Raw genomic sequence first — 26,083 nt, 5'->3', positions numbered from 1 at the left:
AACGCCAACAAGAGTAGCTTCTTAAATCTTAGTCACAGTGTGGAATCTGAAACCGAATCAGGGGAGCTCCCTCACTTTGTGGCGCTGAAGTCTAGCATCTGCCCTGTTTCCAGTGGGCTTTTCACCTTGCGCGGCTTTCTCACGACGAGCCTGCATTTGTGGAGAGCATGGGCTCATCGCGTCACACCGATCTTCCGGATGTCAGTGTGTGTTTCCATTCACAGCATAAAAAAAATCACCTTTCCCGATAATCCCACTGGTCACATTGGAAAACTGAATATTAGGAAGCTGTCAGGCTCTTGGTAGTGGATACTTTTTTCAAAATTCTGATTTTAATTGGATGGCCAAATTTGTCATTGGCAAGAAATACTAGGCTTCTTTCCCTTTGAAGTGACAGGCTCACTTTTCATTTTTGCTCCTTGATCGTCATAGTTTGTCTGTTGGTTCTTCTGAGTAAAGTAGCGTCTGTGAAGAAGGTGCTTGTTCGTCTTGCAACTCGGGCAGACACACAGAGGCTTTGTCCTTAGAGTCGGCGCTGAGCTCGGGACGTGGAGAAGGGCTTCGTGCGTGTTTGCTGTTGTGTCAGAGAGCGTTAAGGACACTTAGAAACCGTGATTGAGGGTTAGTCATGTTAACAGTTTCTACGGCTTCTTCAGGGTCATTATTGAGGGAAACCGGCCTCTCGGTGTTTGTTTTGCCCCTCGGAGGCTCCCCGGCTCCTCCCCGTGGGGCTGCGTGTCTGAGTGCGGGCGTCAGCCAGTGAGAGGAGCAAGTCGGGTGTTAGCAGTGTTACAAAAGTCAGCCTGACCTGGAAAGGTGGTCTCAGCTAAAGTTTTAACTTTTTTTCTTTTGCAAAGGAGGGCTCAGAGACAGGCTTTTAAGAAGGGAGTCTCACTTGTCTCTGGGCCCTGAAGTGTTTCCGCTGCCTGGGTCCGCTGACGCCTTGACGATGGTCGCCTCTGTCCGTGTGGCCTTCGCTGCTCTTGTCCTCTGTGCTCTGGTGGCCCGTGGGTCTTGTGGCTTTCCTTGCTGGCTTAGAGTGGGCTTGCAGCCTTTGTTTGGGAAGCCTCCCTGCCTTCCTGACTGTTGCGCAGACACGCTTGCCTTGCTGTCTGCAGCTGCTCAGAGGGACACGGGTTCTGCTTGAGGGCTCACTGCACCCTCTCGCCAGAGCAGAGATGGTTCAGCAGCCCTGGAACCTAAACTGCAGCTTCCCGCTGAGAAAGGTGTATTTGCGCCTGTAAGATTCACAGGCAAATTGGTGAGTGGTTCCTGACGTCGCTCTTGGATAGCGTGATGAAACAGCGCTTCAGCGATCGCGCTCCTTGGTTAGTCCTCTGATCCGGTCAGTCACCGTCATGCCGCTTTCACAGCTGAGCGTTGAGGTCTGATCCGGTCAGTCACCGTCATGCCGCTTTCACAGCTGAGCATTGAGGCCAGGAGGGAGTTCGCGGGTTTGCCTAAGATCCCAGCGCTGGGCGGCCCCCCGGACACCCTTCAGGACGCAGGGGCTGACATGCCTTGTTCCCGACTCCGCCGCACCCCCAGAGCTGGGGCACCATCCCCACGGGTGCTTGCTGACTCAGTGACGGGCCTTTCTTTGCAGGCCTGCATCGACGAGAACCTGGATGTCGTGAAGTTTCTGGTGGAGAACGGAGCCAGCGTCAACCAGCAGGACAACGAGGGCTGGACGCCCCTGCACGCGGCAGCGTCCTGTGGCTACCTCAACATAGCAGAGTGAGTGGCTGGCGGTGCGCGCCACGCGTGCTCTTCCGCTCTTGAGCCTGAGTTTCACAGCCGTGACCGCTCTTCACTGCAGCTCATGCAAGCGGGCGGCTGAACTAGTTTAAGGAATAACTGATAGCTGTGTTTTGCATAGTTGCTTAATCTGCAGCTTCTTAGTTGAGATTTTGTGTTTGCTTCTGTTTGCAGCTGGTGCGTGCTTGTTGGTATTTGCTCCTGTTTGCAGCTGGTGCATGCTTGTTGGTATTTGCTCCTGTTTGCAGCTGGTGCGTGCTTGTTGGGACGCGCGGGGTTGGCTTCTGCTGCCCGCACTGTCGGCTGTTTCTAGCAGCTGTAGCTGGACACGCACGGGGGCAGACCTGGGGAATTTCTCCACACCCTGTGTAGAAGAACCCCACCACACAGGGTCTGGGCTGGGAGGGTGCTGAGTGAGCGTCTGCTGAGTGAAGGCGTGGCCGGGGAGATAAGAAAGTCACATGTGTTCTAGATGAGAGTAACTGGATTGCTAAGGTAAGTTCTGTACATAAAGCCGTGGTGAGAGGCGTCTTGCGGCCCCTTTCCACGGGACTGGGGCCCAGTATAGCCCTCCTGTTGCACAGCAGGGTGCGTTCTGTCAGCAGCTCTGCAGAGGCCTGGGAGCGGCCCCACACAAGCTTCGCTGGGTCCCGCGGGAGGGTGCCGGGTGCAGGGAGTTGGAGGTGGCGCGCTGACAGACGCGGATTCTGAGGAGCAGGCGCCCGCAGCAGAGCTCCCCTCCCGGGCGGGCCCTCAGCCCACCTCTGCCGAGAACCGTGAACAGAGCCTGCTCGTCCCTCCTCACTGGTGTTTGACTGTTTGTTTGGGCGGCTTGTTTGTGATTCTGACCTCCTGAATCTCATTCCATCCGGGGTTCTGCTTTTCCCTGAGAAGGTGACAGGCGGAGCTCAGCCTGGCGTCGTGCTGGCCTAATCCTAGGGGTCTCTCTTCTTCCTTTTAAAGTGAAGCTGAGACAGACAGTGACTGCGATCGCGTTGTTGCTGTGGTTTCTTTACCCTGGCTGTGGATGACCATGGTTCGTTTGGAAATAAGTTCAAACTTTAAGTGTCTGTTGCCGGAACAAACGCTACCTTGAGTGAAGTGGACTGGTGAGAGCCACTGTCTCCTCAGGCACAGATGGCCAGTCAGACGTGTGCAGGCCTGCCCAGAGGCGCGAGCTGGACCAGCCCTCCTGGGGCTGCTGCTGGCCGTCCTCACCCTCCCCGTGTGTCCCCATGCAGGCCAGCAGAGCCCCCCTGCCCCTCAGAGCCTCCCCGCCTGCAGAGACCCCCACCCCCTGCCCGCAGAGCCGTCTTCCGCAGAGCCCCCCAGAGGCCTCCACCCCCTGCCCGCAGAGCCCCCTGCCTTTCAGGGCCTCGACCGCAGGGCCTGTGAGCGGCGTTTCAGAGATTAGTGCCCGGTCGTTCCCTCATTTCTCTTTTGTATCTTAAAAATACATATCTTTTGTATCTTAAAAATCCATCTTAACCGGTGCTCGCATCCCCAGAACCTGCAGAAAGTCTAAACTTCAAGCGAGTGGAGATGAAGAGCAGCCAGGCTCGCTTTCTAGGGAAGAGCCGGTGCGTTCTAGTGCGGTGACCTTTCTCAGTCTCATTTCAACTCCGTATGATATATTTTTAAAAAAAGGTTTAGGGGCTATTATTCCTCTTTTGGAATTCAGGCCTATTGCTAGTTAGCTGGGTCTCTTACCTTCCTGTTACCACTAAGTGTCCAACTTAGAAGCGGCAGATTGGCCCAAACGACAGCATCTAGTTAGGTCTTATTGTTTACATTAATGGGGCTAATTTATTCTGAGTTTTTGAGCACATCTCATTTTCTTTGTTCGCCCCTGAGGATAGTAGCAGAAAGGCCTCACGTTGGTGGTGACGTGAGAGGGACACGGAGGCTTCACTTTCTTTCTCCTTCTTCTTCCCTGGCCGAGCTGTGCATGGCTTGTGGGACCTGAGTCCCTGACCAGGGACGGAGCCTGGGCCACGGCTGTGAGAGCTCTGCGTCCTAATGACCAGGCCTCTGGGGATCCCCAAGAGCAGCTTTATTTTCTGAAGGACATGTTTACTGAGCTAAGAGGTATTTCTGAGCCTCAGGGCAACTGTAAGGATCCTCAGGATTACAGTGAATATTACTTCATAGGCACTTCCCTGCGGTCCAGCGGTTAAGGTTCTGCACTATCACTGCACAGGGCGTGGGTTCTGTCCCTGGTGGGGGAATAAAGATCCCTCATGCCGCACAGTGTGGTCAGAACAGAAGACTCCATGGGCTGATACTTGTTCAGGTAACAGTGTGAACCTGGAGAGGCTCCACCTCCACCAGCCCTCCCCCAGGGTAAGGAGGGCCTGGGGCAGTGTCTCACTTGGCACGCATCCCTCTGATTCGGGGAGACCCAGGTCATTTCTGGACAGGAGTCATCTCCATCAGGGTCCGAGAACTTCTCAGGAAAGGGAAAAGCAGGGCCTTTATGCCCGAGGGACATGGCCGCTGGCCCAGTAAAGAATGGAGAAGGTGTCAGAGTGGAGCGGCTCCACGCTGGGTTTATTTCACGCAGTGTTTGTGGGTTGCTAAGAGAGAGCGCACGTCAGATGTCACAGCGGTGATGCCCGTGAGGAGGACACAGCTGTTACCTGGAGCCGCAGTCAGCTGGGGGGCGGCGTCGACATCCCTGTGTGTCACCGGGGCCCAGACTCAGTGCCGGAGGCGGAGTCCAAGGAAGAAGAGGGAGGGTTCAGTTGTCAGAACACGCAGAGGCCACTCAAAGGGGCTTCGAAAGACACGGAAAGTTTCTAGTAATAGCAGGAAAGCGGGGAGGGGAGGGTGTTTCATCATTTGGAGGGACTGTCGAACTGTGGGAGGCAAGTGAGCTGTTGTGTTTGGGGATAATGTGGGGTTCCGGGCGACAGAGAGGGCGCAGCTCAGTCTGGATGTGTGTGTGTGCGGGGCTGACTCTGGGGGAGTGCGGGTTCAGGGCGACAGAGAGGGCGCAGCTCAGTCCAGGAGCGTGTATCCTGCGCTCACTCTGTATTCTTTGCGTTTTGGGGTCTCAGGGTTGGGAGGTGAAGCAGCGTGGGCGTGAAGGGCAGCAGGTGGCCTTAGTGCAGTTAAGGAGAGCCGAGGGAGCGGCTAGCCTCAGCAGAGCGTCTGTCCTCTGAGTCTGTGAGGGAGAGTGGAGATGGCTCAAAGTCAGATGAGTCCGTGTATGTGCAGCCCGCCTGAAAGGCAGACACATTTGGGGGCGCTCCGTTTATATGAGGCACTGAGCAGTGAGGGAGCAGTGCCCTCGAAAAACGTGCCCTAAACCCAATAGCTGCAGGCTCCCCTCTGCCCGCTCCTGAATGCAGTGGCCACATGTTATCTCTTAAAATCTTCTGCAGGGTCTTTGAAATGTTGCTGCTGTTTGGTCATTCAGCCGTGTCTGACTCTTTTCGACCCCGTGGACTGTAGCCCCCCAGGCTCCTCTGCTCCCGGGATCTTCCAGGCTGAGTGGAAAGTTCTGGAGTGGGCTGCCATTCTCTTCCCCCGGGATCTTTCTGATCCAGGGATCAAACCCGCATCTCCTGCCTTGGCAGGTGGGTTCTTTACCACTGAGCCCCAAGGGGAGCCTCAATGTGCCTAAAATGTGTGCCCTTTAAATGCAGAAGGGGACCTGTGCATGCTTGCTGCGTTGCTGGCTGGTTGAAGTCTGATTTAAGTAGCTTTTCTTTCTCCTTTAAAGACTTGTATATTTTGGAGAACTCTGGCACTGTTGGGGTTCTCACTGGCCCCAGAGTAACTTGATGTAGTGCCAAGATGACCTGGAGCTGAAGTCAGCAGACGGGGCGTAACCTCCGTCTTTTGCCTCTAATAGTACCCATGTAGCCTACTTCCTAAAGTTGTTTAAGACTCATTGTTAATTGTACGTGCAAGTGCTTTGAAAATCAGAGAGGATCCACGTCAGGTGTTAAAGTTACCAGGCCCCTCTTCTTTAGGATCGAACACTGTATTGGTTTTCAATATAGAATCTAATGTTTTTCCAGTCATTTAGTCGCGTCTTAGAGTGTAGATTTCATGGAGGTGGCTGGTTAAAGGGAGAGTTCTGTGGACACGTGGCCCAGGCAGGTTCATGAAAGTCCTGATTTGTCCTTTATTCTGTTTTTATGCCCTGGCTCCACTTAGTGTGCTCTTAATGGGAATGGGGGGCGTTCCTGTGAGAATCACTCCTTTCTGTCTCTTCTGGGGACCCCATTCTCAGTATCAGCGGTGTCCTGAGCCCTCCTTAGCCTGGGTTTGGATGCAGCCTGGGGTGAGCTTTAAGGCGGCGTGTCCCCCTTGTGGTGTTTCCAAAGTGCCTTGCTGCCCATGGGAGTGAGAGAATGGGCTTCAGAAACGAGTGTGAGAAATCGCTCTTGGAGGCGTCTTTCTCACCAAGGAACAGAGACGCTTTGATCCCGAGTGCTGAAGGCTAGTGGAGTGCCTTATCTGGGGCCACACGAAAGCTCCAGACGGAGGCCACGCTCTGCACGGAGCCCCAGGCTCAGGAGTGCCGCCAGCCTCAGACTGGGGAGGGTACTGACTCTGCTCTTGTCTGCGTAGGTATTTCATTAACCATGGAGCCTGCGTGGGCATCGTCAACAACGAAGGCGAAGTCCCCTCTGACCTTGCGGAAGAGCCTGCCATGAAGGACCTTCTTCTGGAGCAGGTGAAGAAGCAAGGTGAGCCGAGGGCCACATGGCAGGAGGGGCCTGGGCGCCACCGTGAGACACTGTCTGCTCACGCCGGCCGCCGCTGCTCACGGCACGTGCCTGCTAGTCCTTGCGCGCGGAGCGCCCGGGCCAGACTCCAGAGGCGTGCAGTCAGCCCGCCCCTGCAGCCCTGGGCCGTGCGCCGCGGTGCACAGGCGGCCGGTGCGCGCTGTGACGCTGCAGGGCAGGCTGAGGAGGGGCATGTGACAGCTCCCATGTGTGCTGACCGCAGAGGCGGCCCGTGTCCCTCTGAGCGCTGGACAGTCCTCTCTCTGACTCTGCGCCTTTCCTCTTGAGCAGAGCTGAACGCGGTGCTGGTGGGACCTTTGTTGCGACCTCTAAAGTGATCTCTAACCATCCTGACTATGAGATTTCTGGTAGTTTGTTACAGTGAGGAAGCTAATGAGAAGAATCAACTCTGAAAATACTTTATATTTTCAGAAGAATCCCCTTCAGAGAGCTGGTCAGGATTCTCCGACTGGAGGTCTTTGGGTTCTTTTAAATTAAAAAGTTGCAAGTAACCCTGGGCCTACATGGCAGGGAGGACAGGCCTCCCTGCTGGAAGCGCCGCAGAGCTGTGTGGGCCCAAGGTGCGGGGACGTGCCGTCCTTCTGGGAGCCCCTGCACCCACAGTCTGCAGTCCACCCCGGGGGTCTCTCTGCCGTGACCTTCCAGACGCGATCCCTACTGGCCGGGCGGGCCTGCGCTCACACCACCCAAGGCCGCCTTTGCTCCAGCAGCAGAGCTGAGGCGCTGAGACAGCCAAGTGCCTGCAGAGCCGAGAATACTGACACTTAGCAACTTGTCCGTGATGTTCTGACGGGAGATGGAACCCCTCGGAAGTGCCTCTGTGCTCAGCTGCTCCTCAGCTCTGGGCCACAGAGCTTCACTTGGCATGTTTCTCTCCTCAGGGAGATGAACTTCAGAGGGAGCTAATTTATCAGCGTATACGATGCCTGAAGCTAAGACTGTTGACCCCAGTCCTAGGTGTAGCAGGGGACAGGAGGAGCAGACAGGGCCTTACGGGCGACCATTCTGTGGCCCCGAGTGACCGCCTGACCTCCGCGTGTTCATTCCCTCCTGCATTCAGTGGGGGCAGTGACAGCGGTTGCATTTGCGCCGGAGGCTGTGGGGAAGCACATGGGTCAATGCATGAGAAGGCTGCGACTGTACTGCTGCAGGTGCTGCAGAGGGGCAGCCCGCCGGACTTCAGGTTCTTAAGGCCAGAGCGCCTGCAGGCCTCGGTGGACCTGCCGTCTGTGTGAGCCTAGTGGCCTCTCCCTGGGGGGCTGCTGGCGGCCGTGAACGCCTCTTCTGATGCAGAGTGAGTTGGCTGAGCACCCAGCTCCGCGGCGGCTGAGCGGCTGTCCGGCGTGCCTCCGCAGGGCTGGACCTCGAGCAGGCGCGGCAGCAGGAGGAACGGCAGATGCTGCAGGACGCCCGCCAGTGGCTCAACAGCGGCAGGATCGCCGACGTGAGGCAGGCGCGCTCGGGGGCCACTGCCCTGCACGTGGCTGCGGCCAAGGGCTACTCCGAGGTCCTCAGGTGGGTCCGCACGGCGCCCTGTCCTCCCCGCCCCCCTCCCCGTCCCTTCTCCTCTACCTGCTGGGTCGTCTCCGCCCTCCTCCCAGGCCTCTCCTGGCGCTCCGCGGGGAGCAGAGCCTGGAGGGCCTGGAGGGTCTCCTGCTGCTTGGCGGTTCATCTCCGGCTCCCCCGCACCACCCACCCCCCGCCCCGCTGCAGTACAGGCAGACGTGCATCCCTGTGTCCTCTGTGGCCTCGTTAGGCTGGTGGCGTAGGTTTCAGGGGAGCTGTACTCGCTGGGGTAGGGCGGTCGCCCATGCAGGAGGGGTCTGGACTCCTCCACCTCCCCGTCCCTGCCCTGCTTGAGGCGCCTCAGGGCCGGGCGGGCGCGGCACCGGCTGCTGGCAGCTCCGCGTGCGCCTGTCAGCAGATGTCCTCGCTGCCCGTGTCCCGGGACGAGGCTCCTGGTCCGTGTGGTGGGGTCGGTGCTCCTGTCTTCGGGGCGGGGTTCCCTTGTTTGCTTCTCTGGAGGCCCGCACGGTGCTGCCTCTGTCAGCCGGGGGTCACGCCAGCCTCCACGTGCCCGCCGCCTCGGAGCCTCGGCGGGAGCCCCCGCAGACACTCCTGCGGTGGGAGGCGGCAGGCCGCCCGGAGAGTGGGCACGGGAGGAGGGAGAGGACAAGGGGCCAGAGCCCTCCTGGTGGGGCCGTGGGCCGGGCCCGGACGGGGCTCTGGGTGATCTCTGTACTGGGGGTGCCGTGGCTGCACCCCAGCGTGGCCTCGGTCAGGGGGGACTCACTTCTGGTGGCCGCGCTGATGCCTGGGAAAGCAGACCTGGGCTCGGCAGCTGGGGCTGGGGCTCGGGGCCGGGGTCTGCAGCATCAGACAGATGGCTGTGCGCTGGGCGGGGAACCCCGATGCAGAGGACCTGAATGTCTCGTCCGTGTTCTCCTCAGACTTTTGATTCAGGCTGGCTATGAGCTCAACGTCCAGGATCACGATGGCTGGACCCCTCTGCACGCGGCTGCGCACTGGGGTGTGAAGGAGGCCTGCTCCATCCTGGCAGAGGCCCTCTGCGACATGGATGTCAGGAACAAGCTGGTGAGTGGGCTGGCCCCCAGCGTTGTCCTGGAGCACGAGGCGAGAAGGCCTGCCCAGGGGCCAGGCCTGCCATCCGGAGCAGGCACCACCAGCAGCTGGGGCCCTGCCCCCGCCCCACCCTCCCCCCGCCCCACCCTCCCCCCGACACGCACACTTGCCTGGCGGCAGGAGGCCCGCCTGCTGACCGTTTCCATCGAAGCCCCTGAAACAGAAAGTGGAAGAAGGAAACGGTCTCACCTCAGCAGAAGTGAGCAGTGGGGAAGCCCGAGACCGCTGTCCAGGGAGAAGTGTGAAATGCGTCAGCTTTTCATTCAGAAACCTAGTAGCTGAGCCCTGCTCACATCCATTTGTTAAAAACCGTGGCGCTGACTGCACCCTTGTGTTTGGCCGAAAGCGGTGTTGTCCAGCCCCGCTTCAGGCAGGTTAGAGGCCCTGCAGCTTCCTCCCACCTGCTGACTGTGGATCTGGAGGCCTGGCTGCTTACTCAGGGGACGCTCCAGTCTGCCCTGCCCCACCTGCTCACCCTCGGTCTGTGGGCCAGGGCCCCTCGCTGCGCTTTGGCCTGAGGGTCTCACTTAATGGGCTGCTTCCTGTGACTCGTCCTTAGTGCCCACACCTGGGCCTCCTTCCGAGGCCTCTGAGAGCCCCTTGCTGAGTTTATTGTAGCGACTGTGAGCTTTTTGGAAGAGATACAAGCAGAGATTTCAATTGATCATTTGCCAAGAGACAGTAAACACTAGAAACGAGGTGAGGGTTTCCTGCTCACTGTTTCACAGAACGCAAAGCCCTGTGTCTGGGGGGTCCTCTGTTTCTTACGTCCCCTCTCTGATAGAGGAGGGCCTCATCCTGGCGCTAAGTCGGCGAGTCAGGGAGGCAGGTCAGAGGGTCAGAGGCCTCAGGCGAGCGCCAGCTGGTCTCTGGGTAGAGGCGCGTGACCGCGGTGGCGTCTCCTTGCCAGGGCCAGACGCCGTTCGACGTGGCCGACGAGGGCCTGGGGGAGCACCTGGAGGCGCTGCAGAAGAGGCAGGGCGTGGTGAGTCTGCGTGGCGGCCGTGCGGTCTGTCTGTCTGCGTCCTAGCAGTGGCCACTGTTCCTCCAGGAACTGTCCACAGTCCGTTAGAGGGAACATCCCAGAAGCCCTTGCTGCTGAAGCTCGCTCGGTATCTCGTAGCACCTGAGGGCAGCTGGCAGGTAAACGCGGCGAGGGCGGCTCTGGCTGCCTGGAGCTCTAGGCAGTGAGGGTGGGGTGCAGGAGTCAGTGCTTTCCAAACAGGGAGTTCCGAGTTCAGGATGCCTCGTGACTTCCTTATTGATTGAAGGGACTTGTGTATTTAAAGGGGGTTGACTACAGGGAGGAATATGTTTCTTTCTTAGAAAGCAAGCAAACCCACGAAGCTCAGAGATGTGGCCTGGGCCGGCGCTTGGTCAGGGATTCATACCTAGCCCAGGTCCATCGGATATCCACAGTCGCTCCCTTCCTGCTCTCCTGAGTGTGTGAGGGTTTGCTCCTGGGCCCGTGGCGCAGCGCCTCTCAGGAGGACCACGGAGGCGTGTGCCCACGTCCAGGCGCAGTGTGGAAGCCCTCCTCGACCGGGGCGAGCGGGGAGTGAGTCGCGCTCCACTGCAGGAGGGCTGTCGGTGGGGAGGGCGGGGCTCGAGCAGCTCCCCCTGGGGCGGGAGAAGGTCACGCCCTCACTTTCCTGAGCTCCCCTCTGCGGGCCTCGGCTCGGGTTCAGAAGGGCGTGCAGAGCCATTCCGAGGGGAGAGCGAGGGGCTCAGGCTGGGGCGGGGGAGGCCTCACTGGGGAGCGCGGCCCCAGAGCGCAGATGCACCGGGTCCCGTGGGCGCCCTCACTGAGCTGTCGCAGCCTTGCTGACACCAGAGTGTGCTTTTCACGGCTACGTGTTCATCATTTTATGGATACTTTTCCTGAAGTAGTTCTGGGCTCACGTGGGAGTTGCGGGAACGCGCAGAGAGCCCCCGTGCATGTTTGACCCGGTGTGCTTCCTCTCTGAGCACGAGTAGGATCTTCACCAAGTAACGTCTCCCACCACTGGGAGTGGTGCCTGCCTTTGCCTCCGCATAACTTTGGGGTCCGGGGATATAAATGCATGTTGTCTGGAGTGTGTGTCTAAGTGCTGGGCAGGTTTTCCTAAGGGCTGATTTCCCATTTGGCACCGGTTTCTCTGTAGAAGGCTTGCCAACTTAATTCAGCTTCGGGATCATAGAGTGTTCTCTCACAGGCGCTTCTGGCGCTTCGCCCTTCGGAGTGAGGTTTGGGGGCGATGAGGCTCGGATGTTCAGGAGGCGGGTGTCGCCGAAGCTCTGGCGCCATGGCTTTCCTCTTCTCACTGGCTGAGGGCTTTCCTCTGCCGGCTTCTTCCGAGCAGACCCCCTGCTGTGTCCCTTGCCCGCCCCCACCTCCCCTCTGGGGCTGGTGCAGTGGTGGGGCCGCTGGAGTTCTTCTCGTCACTGCTGATTCCTTCCCCATAGTCAATGTCTTCCCTCTCCTCTTTTCTTGATTTCCAGCTTCGAAGTGAAAAAGAGACACGAGATAAGCTCATCGAATCAGACCTGAACAGCGAGCTGCACAGTAGACTCTTCAAGAAGTAAGATGGTCTGCGTGTGGCAGACTTGGCTTGAGAGTCCATGCGGTGAAGAGACTGGTGTCTGATTGTAGCCAGGTGGTCTTTAAGCGAGGGGGGATGTTCGACGGGTGAGGAGGTGGATGGCATGGCCGTGGGGGCCTGTGAGTGGGGAGCGTGTGCTCACTTTGTGAAGTAATGGAGACCCTGTGTGTGTCAGGAAACGTCTGTTAAACGACTTGCTAGAACTGTGCACCTCGTTCACCACGAGGAGATGTAGCCCCGTTTTCCTGAGTGCAGATTACGCCATGCTCTCAGGTCAGACACCGGACGGACCCGAGGGAGCGTGTGTGCGTTCCTGTTACCACTTCGACACGGAGGTTCCTAGGCTTGTCCCCCTCTACCAGCTCCACAGCAAGCTCGGAAAGCGGTTTCTCCTCTCTGAGTTACTCAGATTGCCGTCTGTACTTTAGCAAAGAGAAGATGCTCTGTGAGGAGGAGACGCCCAAGTCCCAGCGAGCAGAGGAGGAGAGCAAAGAGTCCAGCAGCTCCAGCTCCGAGGAGGACGAGGGGGAGGACGAGGCCTCGGAGTCAGAGGCCGAGAAGGAGGCGGGGGACCCTGAGGCTGTCCGTCCGCAGAGCGCGGGGGGCCGCCGCATGTCAGAAGGCAGGTGGAGCCGGCCCGGGGGGACTGATTCCCAAACAGGGGCCCCAGATCACTTTCTTCTCCCTTCTCATCATGTGAAACCCCTTCAGTTGCTGGGGGGATGGAAGGAGGAGCACAGTCCTGGTTACCTTGCTGACTCTTAATGGTGCGCGTCGTGTTAATGGTCTTCAGTTTCCTGTGCAGTGAGAGTCGGGTGCTGAGCTCGGTCGGACCACCAGGCTCTGGGTTAGCCTGGGGTCTCCACTCGTGGGCAGGCAGACTCTGGGCTCCGGGTTAGCCCAGGGTCTCCACTCGTGGTCAGGGGACGCCAGGCTCTGGGGTAGCCGGGGGTCTCCACTCGTGGGCCGGAGACGCCAGGCTCTGGGTTAGCCCAGGGTCTCCACTCACGGGCAGGGGACGCCTGGCAGATCTGCGTTTTGCTGGGTGGGTCTGCCTGTGGCAGTGGCCCTGCTGGATAACGGGGCTCGTGGTGAGCTCAGACTGCACAGGCCGGGGCCTGCGGTCACCACATGTTCCCCTCCAGAGGCATCCCAGAAGATGCAGGGTTTTCAGTGAGGGGGCAGGCCCGCCTTGGCTGAGAGTCAAGTGTGCGTCCCCCCAGAGCCTGCCTGTCCCTGGCACCCACTCTGTGAGGGGTCTCCTTTACTGACCTGATTTCTGCCATTTCAGGGGAGTACTGCCCTTGTCCAAGACTGGCCTGGGGTCAGTGTTGGGGTGGGGGCACACCCAGGCCAGGGGCCACAGAAGGTCACAGGTCAATCCTGGAGTCAGTGTGGGGGTGGGGGGGCATGCCCAGCCCCAGGGGCCACGGAAGGTCACGGGTCAGGCCTGGGGTCAGTGTGTGGGGGGCGGAGGGCACACCCAGGGTATAGGCTCACTGGGTCGGCCCTGGGACGGCTCATGTGGTCACTGTGAATACTCAGGGCAGTCTGAAGGTCTCTGCCCAGGAAGACTGCCTCGCGGGGTCTTGGGGCTGGGCCTTGGGAGTCCAGGGGCCAGAGGCGCAGCAGCCCCGGGCACAAGCAGATGGGTTTCTGCCGACACCCCAGAAGGGAGCCTCCATCTTGCGTCACCACCACGCCCCCAGGAGCGCTCTTCCCCTGTGGGCTGCCCCGCCCCTGCCCCTGCCCCTACCACGGCCCCGCCCGCCATACCACGCCCCCGCCCCGCCCCTACCACGGCCCCGCCCCTACCACGGCTCCGCCCCCACCATGCCACGCCCCCTGCCACGGCCCCGCCCCGCCCTGCAGCCTCCCCGCATTCCCGCCCTCGGAGGGCGGCTCCTCTCTGGGCCCGCCATGCTCGGCACTGGGCGTGTGGGACCTCGTGTTGTCACCGTGATTGTTCTGCGTCTCACCTTTCCTTTTTCTAATTGCCGAGGAAGCAAGGTCCGTCTCGTACTTTCTCTGGCTTTTTCTGCCCAGCCCCCAGAGCGGGCTCTACCTGCACTTACTGATGAACGGTATGTGTGACCTGTAGTGAGGAGAAGGCTGTCCGGCGTTCATGTGCGAGTTGTTGTCAAGACAGAATCTCACTTGCGCCTGTTTTCTCCTAAGAGGCAGGGGTTGCCGGAGCTTTCATCGTGGTTGGAGTCTAAGCCTTTCTTGGCCCTGGTGGTCTGTGTGATGATGGGTAAATCTTTTGTGTCAGAACAGTACAGACTCCCATAAGGGTTTCCTAACGCACCTGTTGCTTCTGTCTTTCACCCCAGATGGCGGGCCGGGCGCCGTCCCCAGCCGTCCCAGCTCTGACTGCAGGAGCAGCGTCGCGGAGCGGACCCCCACAGCTCCGCAGAGCGCCGTCCCCGCCTCTTCAGCCAGGAGAGTGAGTGTGCGGTTAAGCTGGGCATGCCCCCGTTGCGGTAGCAGGCAGGCGTAAAGGCCTTAGAGACGCACTCGCGCCTGCCTTCTTGCTTGAGTCCAGCTGACTCACAGCTGCGTTTCAGCTGTGCAGCAGGGTGACTGTTACACGTTGCGTATATTTTTTCCAGATTTTTTCCGTTATAGATCATTACAAAGTATTGAGCAGCAGGCGCCAGTGTTACACAGCAGGTCCTTGTTGTTTTATATGCTTTCGTTGTTCAGTTGCTGACTTGAGTCTGACTGCAGCCCGCCAGGCTCCTCTGTCCATGGGATTCCCAGGCAAGAACCCTGGACCGGGTTGCCATGCCCTTCTCCAGGTTTATGCGTAGTAGTGTATCTATGTTAATCCCACATTCTCCGTTCATCCCTCGCCCCCTTCTCCTGTGGTGACCGTGAGTTTATACGTTAATCCCAATTCTCCATTCATCCCTCGCCCCCTTCTCCTGTGGTAATCATGAGTCTATTTTCTGTGAGTCTGTTTTGTAAAATCGTTTTTTTGTTCCGATTCCACTCACAAATGGTGTCGGGATACGTGTCTCTCTGACTGCACGCAGGCTGACCATCTCCCGGTCTGTCGGTGTTGCCACGGGGCCCTGGTCCACCCCTCTCGTGGCGTGGCCGAGTGCTCATCACATCACATGCTGTGCCTCCACACGCCCCCGCCACGGCGTGCTCAGGCTGCCGTGACGGGGCAGAGACAGGGTGGCTTGCACATCGAGGCCTGTGTCCCACCAGCCGGAGGCTGGCAGGTTCCGTCCACGGTGAGGGCTCTCCTCCTGGCGCTCAGACGACCCCCTGGTCTCCAGATGCTGTCACCTGGGTGTCCGGGCGTCAGGACGTGGGTCTGGGGGGTGGACACAAGCAGGGCGTTCCTGACTTGCCCACAGTGTGTTTTAGAGAACTTGTGGCCGCCGCGTGCGGGTGGCCAGGCTCCAGCGCCAGCAGCCTGGGACCAGGGGAGTGCTGCCGCGGCCTGTTGTCCCCGAGTCTGAGGTTGGGGCACACGGGTCACGGTCGGGCTGGGCAGAGGCCGGCCAGGGCGCAGCCTGGGCACTGTGACAAACACGCGTGTCTTCACTCTCCCCCCACGAGTGAGGTCTGTGCAGCTGCTGGCGGGAGGGCAGAGATCGAGGGGCTGAGGGCCGGCAGCCTCCCAGCCTCGTCCGCTGGAGGCTTGCCGCGGGGGAGCCGCACGCGCTGCGGCTGAGGTGCTTCTGCAGGCGCTCCCTCACTTGCTGGCCCCTCGGCGCTGCCTGTGTGCACAGTGGGCCTCTGGTGTCCTCGTGGGGACCAGGAGGCAGAGGCTCGGCCGCTCCACGTTCCCCGGGCGCTGCTGTGAGCCGTCGGGCGGCACCAGCAGGACGTGGTCCTCACTCCGTCATGAGGAGTGTGACCAGATCAGCCGCTCTTTAGGGGGAAAAGGACTGGGTTAGGAAAGCCACCAACACACACCCATGCCACTTGGCTCAGAAGATGCTGGGGGGCGTTTGGACGGCTCTTACAGAGCCCACAGGGTGCTTCTGCAGAGCCCCTAGGAGAGGGGGTGCACGGAAGAGCAGATCCCAGCACGGCGTGAGGCTTCTGCTGCATTCCCGCTGTGCCAGCAGCAGAGTTGGCCTGGTTCTGGAGCGAGGGTGGTGCTCCGGCAGGGCCCCCGTGGCCAGGGAGGCGGTGGCTGGTGGTACCCAGGCCGGCCGTGCCTCAGCCTGGCTTCGGCTGACTCCGGTCTGTGATGTGTTGTGTGGTGTGTGGAGATGAGATGCTTAAGGACAGTGTAAGCTTTCCATGAGCCTTTCTTTTCCAACGTTAACATTACTTTTTAATGAAATGATGGTAATGAAAATGGTGATTCATTTTTGAAAGCTGTTCTTCTGGCAGAATTTAAAACCTGGCAACCGTATAACTTCTACCATTTTTTTCTTTTTGATTTTGCTGCTTCTTGAAATCTGAAATGCTTAGAACTGCCGCCTGTGTCAGAGAAGCTGTTTTCTTGAAATAAGCAGCTAGAGTTTGGGGGGAGAGGCCTGCAGTTTATGTCAGGGTTGCCTTAAGTCAGCTCACCGCAGCCGCGAGACAGGGCCGTGGCCCGTCTGTGTTCCTCAGGGTCCGTGTGTTGCAAGAGGGTCAGCTCTCGGCCAGGTTCACAGGTGGGCAGGGGGAGGCGTGGAGAGGGGCAGGCTGCTGTCCCCCGGCCCCGTGTCAGCACTCCCCTGCTGGTGGGTTCTCTGTTGGGTGGGCGCCCTGCGAGGGCTGAGGGCTGCTGGGGGGTGCCCTTGGCGCCTGGCCTGCTCTGGGCTCCCTGCTCTCCTCACGTTGCCCTCGCCGCTCGGCCAGGGGTGGGAGGAGCCGTCGGGACCTCACCTCCGGTGCCCTTTCCCTCGTAGCCCTCCAGCCTCTTCAGCAAGCTGGAAGAGACCAGGGATGAGTCTCCGTGTTCGTGGAGGCTGGGCCTCAGGAAGACCGGCAGCCAGAATGTGCTGAGCGAGGTCGCCGGGGCCAGGGAGGCCCTGCGGGACCGGGGCGCATCTGTCCACCGCTCGGCCTCCAGCCCCCGCATCTCCACCCTGACGGACAGCAGAGAAAAGGTGCGGTGTCTCTCGGCGGCAGCTCAGCCTCGGGGACGGACAGACAGTGTCTAGTGCCTGGTCTGGCTCTGGAAGCACGGAGCCTTTAAAAGGAGGCAGGCGTGTTGGTCATCAGGTAGCTGTTCGCTTGCAATGACTTGGTTGTCCAAGAAAGAAAAACCCTTTTCCTTTAGGCCTGCCTTCTGCTCATCCTTCCCCTCCGTCCTCCCCGAGGGCAGGAGCGTGCGAGCGTGCAGGCTCGGATTTGGCCTTCTGTTCATCCTTCCCCTCCAGGGTCCTCCCCGAGGACTTGGCCTAACGCGTGCTCTGACCCAGCGGCAGTGGCCCCTCCTCGTGGTGTGCGGAAGCAGAGTTCCTTAGCTGGGCTTTCGAGCCTAGTGAAGCTTGGGCATCTGAGCACTTAGAAAGCAAGCTTCTGTGTGCGCCTCCCTGACTGGTGGGTGTCCCGGGGGCTGAGCCCTCACCCACTGCTCACCGGGAGCCACGGGTTCTGATCCTGAGATGGTCCGGGTTCCACGGGGTGTGCTGGCGGCTTGCCTGAGTGGCCGGGTCTCCTCCAAACGCAGCCCCCTCACTCGGCCCTGTGTTTCCAGAGACGCTCGGGCCAGGGTATCAGCACGCCTGCTGAGCCTGTGGCTGCCTTTCAAGGCGGAGAACATCAGAGCACAGCTTGTCTCTAGCTTCTCAGAGGTCCCCTTTTGGTGGGACTGCTGCTGTTCCCTTTTTGGTCATCCCGGCTTTTCCCAAGAGAATTGCCTCCCTACATGTTGGCGTCTAACGGAGGAGAGCTGGGAATAAGCCTTTGTTAATACCGCTCGAGCAGGAGTCGGTGTTGGGTCTGGAAGTAACTCACGCGGGTGTGAAGCTCTGCTTCTCTGCCCCAGTGGGTCAGGGCGGGCCTTCTCTGTGCTTCACTTGCTTTGACTTTGCAGGAGAGAGAAACCAGAAGCTCCTTGAGCTCACGGGGGCTGCGGAGGCCGGGCAGCGCTAGCGACCTTGAAGAGAAGGAGAACAGGTAGCGTCGTCCCCGCCCCCTGTCTGGGCCCCGCCCCCTGTCTGGGCCCCGCCCCCTGTCTGGGCCCCGCCCCCTGTCTGGGCCCCGCCCCCTGTCTGGGCCCCGCCCCCTGTCTGGGCCCCGCCCCCTGTCTGGGCCCCGCCCCCTGTCTGGGCCCCGCCCCCTGTCTGGGCCCCGCCCCCTGTCTGGGCCCCGCCCCCTGTCTGGGCCCCGCCCCCTGTCTGGGCCCCGCCCCCTGTCTGGGCCCCGCCCCCTGTCGGCCCCAGCCCCACCCCCGCAGGCCCTCAGTCCAGCACGGGATCTCCGCCCCGCCGTGGGCTTGCGTTTGTGCACAGCAGGCTCTGTGAAGGGGGCTCAGTGTCCACGCGGGTCTCACACAGGGCCTGCCCCGTGGGCAGCACTAGAGACCTTGTTACGGAATGGAGTCGAGCAACTTCTAGTTTGTACGTCCACGTTAATTAAGATGAGTGTGGGAACTGTGACCTATGCCGCGTCTCAGAGCTGCCCGCCCAGGTGCCGCCTGCAGCCTGCTGGCGGTGCGGAGGCCTGGTCCTCGGGGCCTGCTGGAGCGGCCTCCACTTGCCCACAGTCCCCGCCTGGGGAGGGCTGCTGGGGGACCTGGGGGGGCAGAGGCCCCGAGTTGCCAGCTGGGGGGTGAGCCTCTTCTGGGTGTGCACCCTGCTGTGAGCCGAGGGGCTGCTGCTCCTGGATGCTTGTACTGTCCGTCCCCACTCCGCTCTGGTTGATTGGAGTGACCTGCCCTAGGCTGACTCGCCAGCCTTTCTAAACGAGGAGCAAAGCGACCGCTCCTTCAAGAGGCTCCAGACCCTGGGAGCGAGGCCTGGGTCCCCAGTGAGGCGGCGTGGCCCTGAAGTGGGTGAACGGGCAGACGGAGACGCTGAGCCGGCCCTCCATCTGCGCAGGGAGCCGGGGAGTCTGCGGACAGGCCCTGGGAGGGCGTCCCTCGTGCCCCTCTCCAGCTCCCCGGCGCCCCGGCCCGGCGCGGCGAGGCAGCAGCCTCAGCGCAGCCCTGCCTGTTGCCTCTGCAGAGAGTCGGCTGCTAACCTGGTGTGCAGTGGCTCCCAGCCCCGGCAGTCCTGGAGGGACGCAGCCAAGGGGAGCGAGGCCCCGCAGACGGCCGCTCCCTCCACCTACGTGTCGACCTTCCTGAAAAGGTACCCGCCCCCTCACTCTGGCTGTAAACAGACGGGCAGTGACTGCATCCGATTACCCTCACAAAAGTGAACTGAGAAATAAATTGCTTTTAGATTTCTTGGGATTAACATCGTAAGTAATTTTAAATTAAAATTAATTTCTTTTCCTAACTGAATTAGAGTAAGCTAATTACAACTTCTCCCCACAGACAGATCTGAATACATACTTCACCCTTTCAGTCCTGTGCAGTCTGCAGCCACTTTTGGCTTCCAGCAGTCTCTGAGCGGGACTGAACTTAAGCCCCGTCCTCCTCTGCAGTCTCACCTGCGGAGCAGGGAGGCAGGGGGCGCCCAGCGGGTGTAAGGGGCGATGGGGACAGGTTTTAATTTAAGAGTCTTGTACTGAAGCCTGTTCATTCAGGGACTTGAGTCTCACCTGGGGAGCGGGGAGGCGGGGGGGCCCAGCGGGTTTCAGGGGCGTTGGGGACAGTTTTAAGAGTCTTGCACTGAAGCCTGTTCATTCAGGGACTTGAGTCTCACCTGGGGAGCGGGGAGGCGGGGGGGCCCAGCGGGTGTAAGGGGAGATGGGGACAGGTTTAATTTAAGAGTCTTGCACTGAAGCCTGTTCATTCAGGGACTTGAGTCTCACCTGGGGAGCGGGGAGGTGGGGGTGCCCAGCGGGTGTAAGGGATGATGGGGACAGGTTTAATTTAAGAGTCTTGCACTGAAGCCTGTTCATTCAGGGACTTGAGTTGTTGTTTTTCTTTATGACTTTAATGGCCCTCAGATCCATCAAGATGTGAAAGTCGCGAGTGAGGTGCAGAGAAGGTACCCAGGCGTCCTGCCCCTTTCTCACCTGTCTGCCCCTTTCTGCAGTCACTTTCTTTGCCATGTACCAGCCAGCAAGCAGCGCACCTTTGCCAGAACCCTGAAGCTGTAAGATACAATTAATATTTCAGCTTAAACTTTGCTGCTCACGCGGAAGAGTCTGACTCTCGGGGCTTCTTCTGAATTCTCTCTTCACTCCCGCTGTCTTAACCCCTCCACCTGCCTCTTCGTGCCACAGTCTTCATCATCAGGCGTTTTGGTGATTGGTTGGCTGAGGGATACAGGCTTTGGCCACAGACTGTGTTCGGGTTAAAAACTGTTTTCATTTGATTGGAAGGATCTTATTAACCAATCAACATCAGAACGTGGGCACTGCTCGGAAATCAGAGAGCCGCTATTGCCTGTTTCCGTGTCCTGTCAGAGGAGGCTCAGCTTGGACAGTGCGCCTGCCCGGTTCAGGGGGCGCCCGCCCGGTTCAGGGGGTGCCGGGGCTTGCGCCGCCGCCTCCACGCTCCTGGCGTTGCTGGGGCTGCTGCCTGCCTGTCTTCAGGGCTGAGGCCTGCAGCCCCCGTGTGACCGCGAGTAGATGGGCCGAGGCCTTAGTCTGAGTCGATGCTTTCCTGCTCCTTAGGTTGGATCTAAGGCTAAGAAGAGTTATCAAGGAGAATGGCGTCCTAGCCCTAGGGGAGGGGAGGCTGGGGTCGCTGTTCCAGCCTGCTGGGGCACTGTGGTAGGCTGGGGCTTCCGCATCCATGTCTCAGTGGACGCATGGAGGGAGTGGCATTTGGTGGGCAGATGTCGTCTGCACAGTCTTGGTGAGCTGAGAGCTGAGGTTGCTGTTCCGGCCTGCTGGGGTACTGTGGTAGGCTGAGACGTGGACGCATGGAGGGAGTGGCGTTTGGTGGGCAGATGCCGTCTGCACAGTCTTGGTGAGCCGAGAGCTGGGGTGGGGGGAGGGCCGCTTCTCTAGGGCGGGAGCGCGCTTCCTTGTGCGAGCGAGTCTGAGAGCGCATCTTATTTTATGATCTTTCCAAAGGAAAGAATCATCCACAGTCGCTGTTTCAGACAGAAAGCGCGAGTAGGTACTTATCATTCTTGGACTATGCCAACTCTCGGAAACTTCCCGTTTTCCTTTCTAGGCAGGAATTCCTTTTGTACAGCCCAGTAAGATGCGTCTTTTGCCCAAGAAGTCTTCCTGACCGCTTTTGTTCACACCTCCAGGTTGCTGTTATGGTCAAGTTTTTAAATAAATTCGGACTCACATGATTGCCTGCTGCAGCTGAGGTGGTGGTTGTGTGTCTCGGTGGAGCAGAGAAGCTGAGCTTCGCCACCCCCGGGTGCTGCTGCGTGGACGTGGGCCCCTGGCCCCTCGGTGCCCTGGCCTCTGGCCTCTCTCCGTGGTGCGCCAGAGCGCCTCTGAGCTTTTGCAGTGGTGCTTCTGTCTCAGGGAGGCCTCTGGGCTCACATGACTTTCTGTCTTGGGGGTTGTTGGAGTTTTTTCCTAATGAAACGGCTGTCTCCGGTCTCCGCTCTCAGGCCCACTGCGTCCACGCATCCTGCTTCCTCCTGTTGCACCTCCCCTCCTGTCCTCCTCCTCCGCCCAACTTGCGTGAAGCACCCAGCTGGGTGGGGAGGTGGCGCTGGGCGGGTGGTGAACCGCGTGTCCTGGAGGAAGTGACCGTGTGCCGTTTTGCAGTGCGTCCCGTGCTGGGCGTAGTGGCCCCTCCGTCTCCGCTTTGCAGCCCATCGCAGCCCACTCGTGCTGCCTCCCTCCGCAGGGCACGTTGCTGGTCTGTGCACCATGGCAGGTAAGCACTGGGCCGCCCACAGGTGCGCCGTGCCGAGCTTGGCCCGAGGTGCGCCGTCGGCGTGGGTGCAGCAGCCACCCGAGGCTGCCTGTCCTGTCAGTGGAGGGGTGCTCAGGCTTCCGCTTAATACGACCGCTTTCACTTCTCAGCAGCCCTGCCGGGGCCGCGAGTCCAGGCTCAGACTGTGTGGTAGGTCGGAGGTCACAACCGCCCCACCTTCACTTATAGTCTCTGTAGTGCTCAGCAGGCCTCTTCTGTGCCTCTTTCTGGAGGACAGCGTTCAGACCCCGGTGCGCAGGAGGCTCGGTCCTGCTTCGGAAGCACTCGGGCCACAGGGGAGGCCGTGGCGCTGGTGGTCTCTTCCCAGCTGTGTCTTCCTGGCGTCCGGCCCGTCTGAGCGGCAGCCGGGCAGGCGGCGTGTGACGCGGCGCAGAGCTTCCACTGCGGCCGTAGCTGGTGTGACTGTGGTCAGAGCCCTTCCCCGGGTGTGGCCAGGGCCGCTCTGCTCCCGTCCCTGCAGCTGGTGCAGGCAGCGAAGCATCAGCGAGGGCGGTGCCACCTGCGCCTGTGCTGGGGCCGCCTGACGCTGTCCTCCCGGCGCGGTGCTGCCCGCTGCTGGGCGCTGCTTGCAGCCGCGTGCACACACGCCAGGCCCCACAACGGTGCGTTTGCACAGGGCGCTAGCCTGTGGGGACAGGTGTGTTGTCCCCGCACGGAACGACGCTGAAGCAGAGAGGCTCCCAGAGCTCGGAGCGTGGCCTGAGGGGGAGCGGAGGAGGCGTAGCAGCTGCCCTGTGTTGAGCCTTCCCTGGACCAGGCACGGGGCTCGGGCCAAACAGCGTGACATCAGGACCTGGTCCACTCACACGCACGGTGCACCCGGCAATAGTGACTCCGGGGTGATGCGTCTTCATTTTCCCTCTCAGTCAGGACGGCCCCAAGACAGGGCTGGCGCGTGGCTCAAGTCCCAGTGGTTAGAGCGTGGCTTCCACTTCCAGAGTAGCTGCTAGAACTCTCCCATCACGGCTGCATTCTAGGCCATTTGAGGAGACAGGCGGTATGCCACGAGGGAATGCCTCTGAGCTGAGACTTTCCCTGGAGGCACTAGCCTTCTGCCTGTGCCTCACTGGCTCCCTCCAGCAGCCGGGGAGACTTCGACGCGTGTGGATTCTTAACTGGGCACATGGCTGCCCTGAGCCCCAAGGGCCTGGAGTGAGGAGCGTGGATGTGGGTGTGTCCTGTTCGGTCCAGAGGAGGCCTCCAGCATGTGAGCGGCAGCCTCACTTTATAGATGAGGAAACTGAGGCCGAGAGCGCAGCCATCTGCCCGCGGTCACGAGGCTGGAAGGAGCAGAGGTGGGCTGAGCCTAGGTCTGTGTGTTTCGGGGCTCTTTTTCACTTTTTTGTTTCCACTGAGTTTATCTTTTATTCTGGGTATAGTAAGTGTTCCACAAAGCAAAGCAAAACAAAAGCAAAGTGAAGTCGCTCAGTCGTGTCCAACTCTTTGCGACCCCGTGGACCGTAGCCTACCAGGCTCCTCAATCCACGGAGTTCTCCAGGCAAGAATACTGGAGTGGGTTGCCATTCCCTTCTCCAGGGGATCTTCCCGAGCCAGAGATTGAACCTGAGTCTCCCGCACTGCAGGCAGGCGCTTCACTGTGTGAGCCGCCGGGGAAGCCCGATTGCTCCGCGGGTCTGTCTTATTTAGTCTCGCAAGACCTTGCGCTCGCAGTCATCATTATCCCTTAGAGGACGAGAGATGGAAGAGGTTAAGCTTGGCCCCAGGTGGTTCCAGAGCCCCGGAGCATTTCTGCTTCCGATCCCAGCAGTCTGTAAAATTATGCACTTCAAAATCATAAAAGTCATATTCTGTAATTTGACAAAATAAAATCCTTGGCATTTCTCCAGCATAAGAAATTGCAGCAATCAAAGCATGTTATTAACTAAGCAGAATTTCATGTGAAGTTTCGATGATTGTAAATTTTTATACCTTTGTTTCTGGTTAATTTTATTAGTGCTTCCTAGAGACTTAAACATCTTGGAAGTCTGAGGAATTATTTGCCTTCACTTTAAAAAAAAAAAAGTGAATGTGAAATCTCACCTTTTTCCTGAGCTATCAGCTGCCTCTGGAGAAGCGGCTTGTGTGTTTCTTAGACGCCAGTTCAGAGCTGCTCTATTTTTATCCTTGTATCGAGGTACCGTATTGATAGTTTTATGATCTGATCATTCTTTCAAGCTTACTATGATGTGATTATTTGAAAATGAGCTTATAGGTACTTAAAGCGTTTGTGGTGGTTGTAAGTAGGTGAAAAAAACAGGTTCTTAGCATTTATTACTTCCATTGCTTCCCTGTCTCTGTGGGCATCAATTTTGGGTCTCTGTTACCCCAGCAACAAGCTGTGACGTCACAAGCGATGGCTTTTTGGGTGCAGAGCCAACGGCTGCTCTGAAGTCTTTGTTAAGAAACAAAGATCTTGTTTTCATGTGAACGAGCGTAATTGCACAGCTTGCCCATGGGCAGTCTGTCTCAGGGCTGCATGCAGGATCCCGTTAGCTTCTGTTTGGTCACTCCTGTCTGCAGTTGTGACTGTGGGCAGCCAGGCACTGGCTCCCTGGAGAGAGAGCGCTCGCGCTGCTAGGTGAGGTCGCAGAGCGCTCCCGAGGGTGTCTGGGCGATCCGGGAAGACGGTCGCCTGGCGTCGGCCGCGGCCCCTCGGGGCCCCCTGCCTGGGGCTGCGGGTGGTGTAAGTGGCCTGGTGTCGTCTTGTGTGTGTGGGTGTGGAGACCTGGGGGCGCTCAGGAGGCGTCCGAGCGCACTCGTGTGTGTCGATACATGTGCCTTAGTTGATTAAATGGAATTTTTTTGTATCTCAAATAAAATTTTTTTTTTCCTTTTTCCTGAAACATAACTCCTTAGGCAGAAGATGTCAGATTGAAAGCATAATCACTGTTGTAAGATTTAAGAGCTCAGAATTAAGAAAACAGACCAACCACAGACAAATTCTGAGCGAGAAGATTCTCTGGGCGAGCCCTCCTCAAGGCTCTGCCCTCTGCCAGGGCGGTGCTGGGCGTGTGTTTGTGTCTGTATGTGTGTGTGTGTCTGTGTGTGCCGACTGTTCCCTTTCTGCTGCGTCCTTCCTGCCTTCAGGACCCCTCACAGGTCCCAGGGCGGCACTGTGTGTGTCTGTGTGTGTGTCTGTGTGTGTGTGTGTGTGTGTGTGTGTGTGTGTGTGTGTGTGTGTGTCTGGGTTCGCGCGCTGACTGTTCCCTTTCTGCTGTGTCCTTCCTGCCTTCAGGACGCCTCACAGGTCCCAGGGCGGTGTTGTCTGTGTGCTGACCGTTCCCTTTCTGCTGTGTCCTTCTTGATTTTAGGACCCCTTACAGGTCCCAGGCCGACTCCACGGCAGAGAGAGCCGACGGCGTCGCCTGCAGCAGCCCGCTCTGTGTGATCACGAACCGCCCCCCGCCCAGCACTGTCCGTGGGGCTCCAGCCGCCGCGCCGCTCTGCGCCCCTGGCCCCGAGCCCTCTGCGGAAGCCGGGCAGAGGAGGAGGTGTGTGGCCCCTGCCCCCTGTGGGCTCTGCTCTGAGGCAGGAGGTAGGAGGTGCGGGGCGGGTGGCAACAGTGAGTCCCCAGCTCAGAGGCTTCTTGGAAGCAGAGCTTTCTGTTATGGCTTGGGTTTGTACTCTGTCTCTCAGAGACTTTCGGTGGAGATTTTAATTACTGCTGATTATTTAACGTACGCGCTTCTTCCGTTACGGATACAGGCGTGTCTTCCGTCTCCTCGTCTCATGGGAGAGAGGTCCCGCTCAGGCCCTGTCTCCCCTGGCGCTGCAGCCCCTGAGCACAGGGAAGGGTCTCAGTCCCACACTGCGCGGCCCGCGCGCACCTCTGGCAGCAAAGGAGAGCAGGGATGTGATAAAAGGCTCCGAGAAGCAGAGCTCGATGTACAGTGGGGATTACTTTGAGAAGCATGTCAGAAAAGGCAGAGGACAGTGCGTGACGAATGGGCGGTGGCCAGTGGCTGGCTGTTGAGTAGGCTCACTGGAGGGGTGGAGGGAGCAGCCGAGAGCTGACCGCAGAGACTTTAGGGAGGAGCTGAGAGAACTGACTCCACACTCAGGGCGGAAAGCGAAGAACTAGAGAGCCTCTGATGAAAGTGAAGAGGAGAGTGAACAAGCTGCCTGAAAACACAACATTCAGAAAACTACGATCATGGCATCTGGTCCCCTCACTTCATGGCAAATAGATGGGAAAACAATGGAAACAGTGGCAGACTATTCTTCTGGGCTCTAAGATCACTGCAGATGGTCACTGAAGCCTTGAAATTAAAAGATGCTTGCTCCTTGGAAGAAAAGTGATGATAAACCTAGACAGCATATTAAAAAGCTGAGACATGACTTTGCCAACAAAGGTGTCTCTAGTCAAAGCTATAGTTTTTCCAGTGGTCATGTATGGATGTGAG

At 59.0% G+C, this 26,083-nt stretch overlaps 1 protein-coding gene across 4 annotated transcripts in view; it reads left to right on the top strand.

Moving 5' to 3' along the window:
- The window catches only part of PPP1R12B (protein phosphatase 1 regulatory subunit 12B), a 173,311-nt gene that overhangs the window by 51,097 nt on the left and 96,131 nt on the right, over window positions 1-26,083 (top strand). For 3 of the 4 annotated variants that reach the window (XM_052653523.1, XM_052653526.1, XM_052653525.1), the window contains exons 2-13: window positions 1,607-1,737; window positions 6,343-6,461; window positions 7,877-8,036; window positions 8,972-9,116; window positions 10,075-10,149; window positions 11,646-11,725; window positions 12,175-12,368; window positions 14,080-14,192; window positions 16,615-16,815; window positions 17,748-17,830; window positions 18,880-19,005; window positions 24,992-25,171. In XM_052653523.1, coding sequence (XP_052509483.1) covers window positions 1,607-1,737; window positions 6,343-6,461; window positions 7,877-8,036; window positions 8,972-9,116; window positions 10,075-10,149; window positions 11,646-11,725; window positions 12,175-12,368; window positions 14,080-14,192; window positions 16,615-16,815; window positions 17,748-17,830; window positions 18,880-19,005; window positions 24,992-25,171 — 1,607 coding nt within the window. The remainder of the gene's footprint in view (window positions 1-1,606; window positions 1,738-6,342; window positions 6,462-7,876; window positions 8,037-8,971; window positions 9,117-10,074; window positions 10,150-11,645; window positions 11,726-12,174; window positions 12,369-14,079; window positions 14,193-16,614; window positions 16,816-17,747; window positions 17,831-18,879; window positions 19,006-24,991; window positions 25,172-26,083) is intronic. The other variant, XM_052653524.1, reaches the window with a different exon arrangement.

Source organism: Budorcas taxicolor, chromosome 16 (assembly GCF_023091745.1).
Source record: "Budorcas taxicolor isolate Tak-1 chromosome 16, Takin1.1, whole genome shotgun sequence".
Classification (NCBI taxonomy): Eukaryota; Metazoa; Chordata; class Mammalia; order Artiodactyla; family Bovidae; genus Budorcas; species Budorcas taxicolor.
The sequence above is the reverse complement of the archived record's forward strand: the minus strand, read 5'-3'. Positions and strand labels throughout refer to the sequence as shown.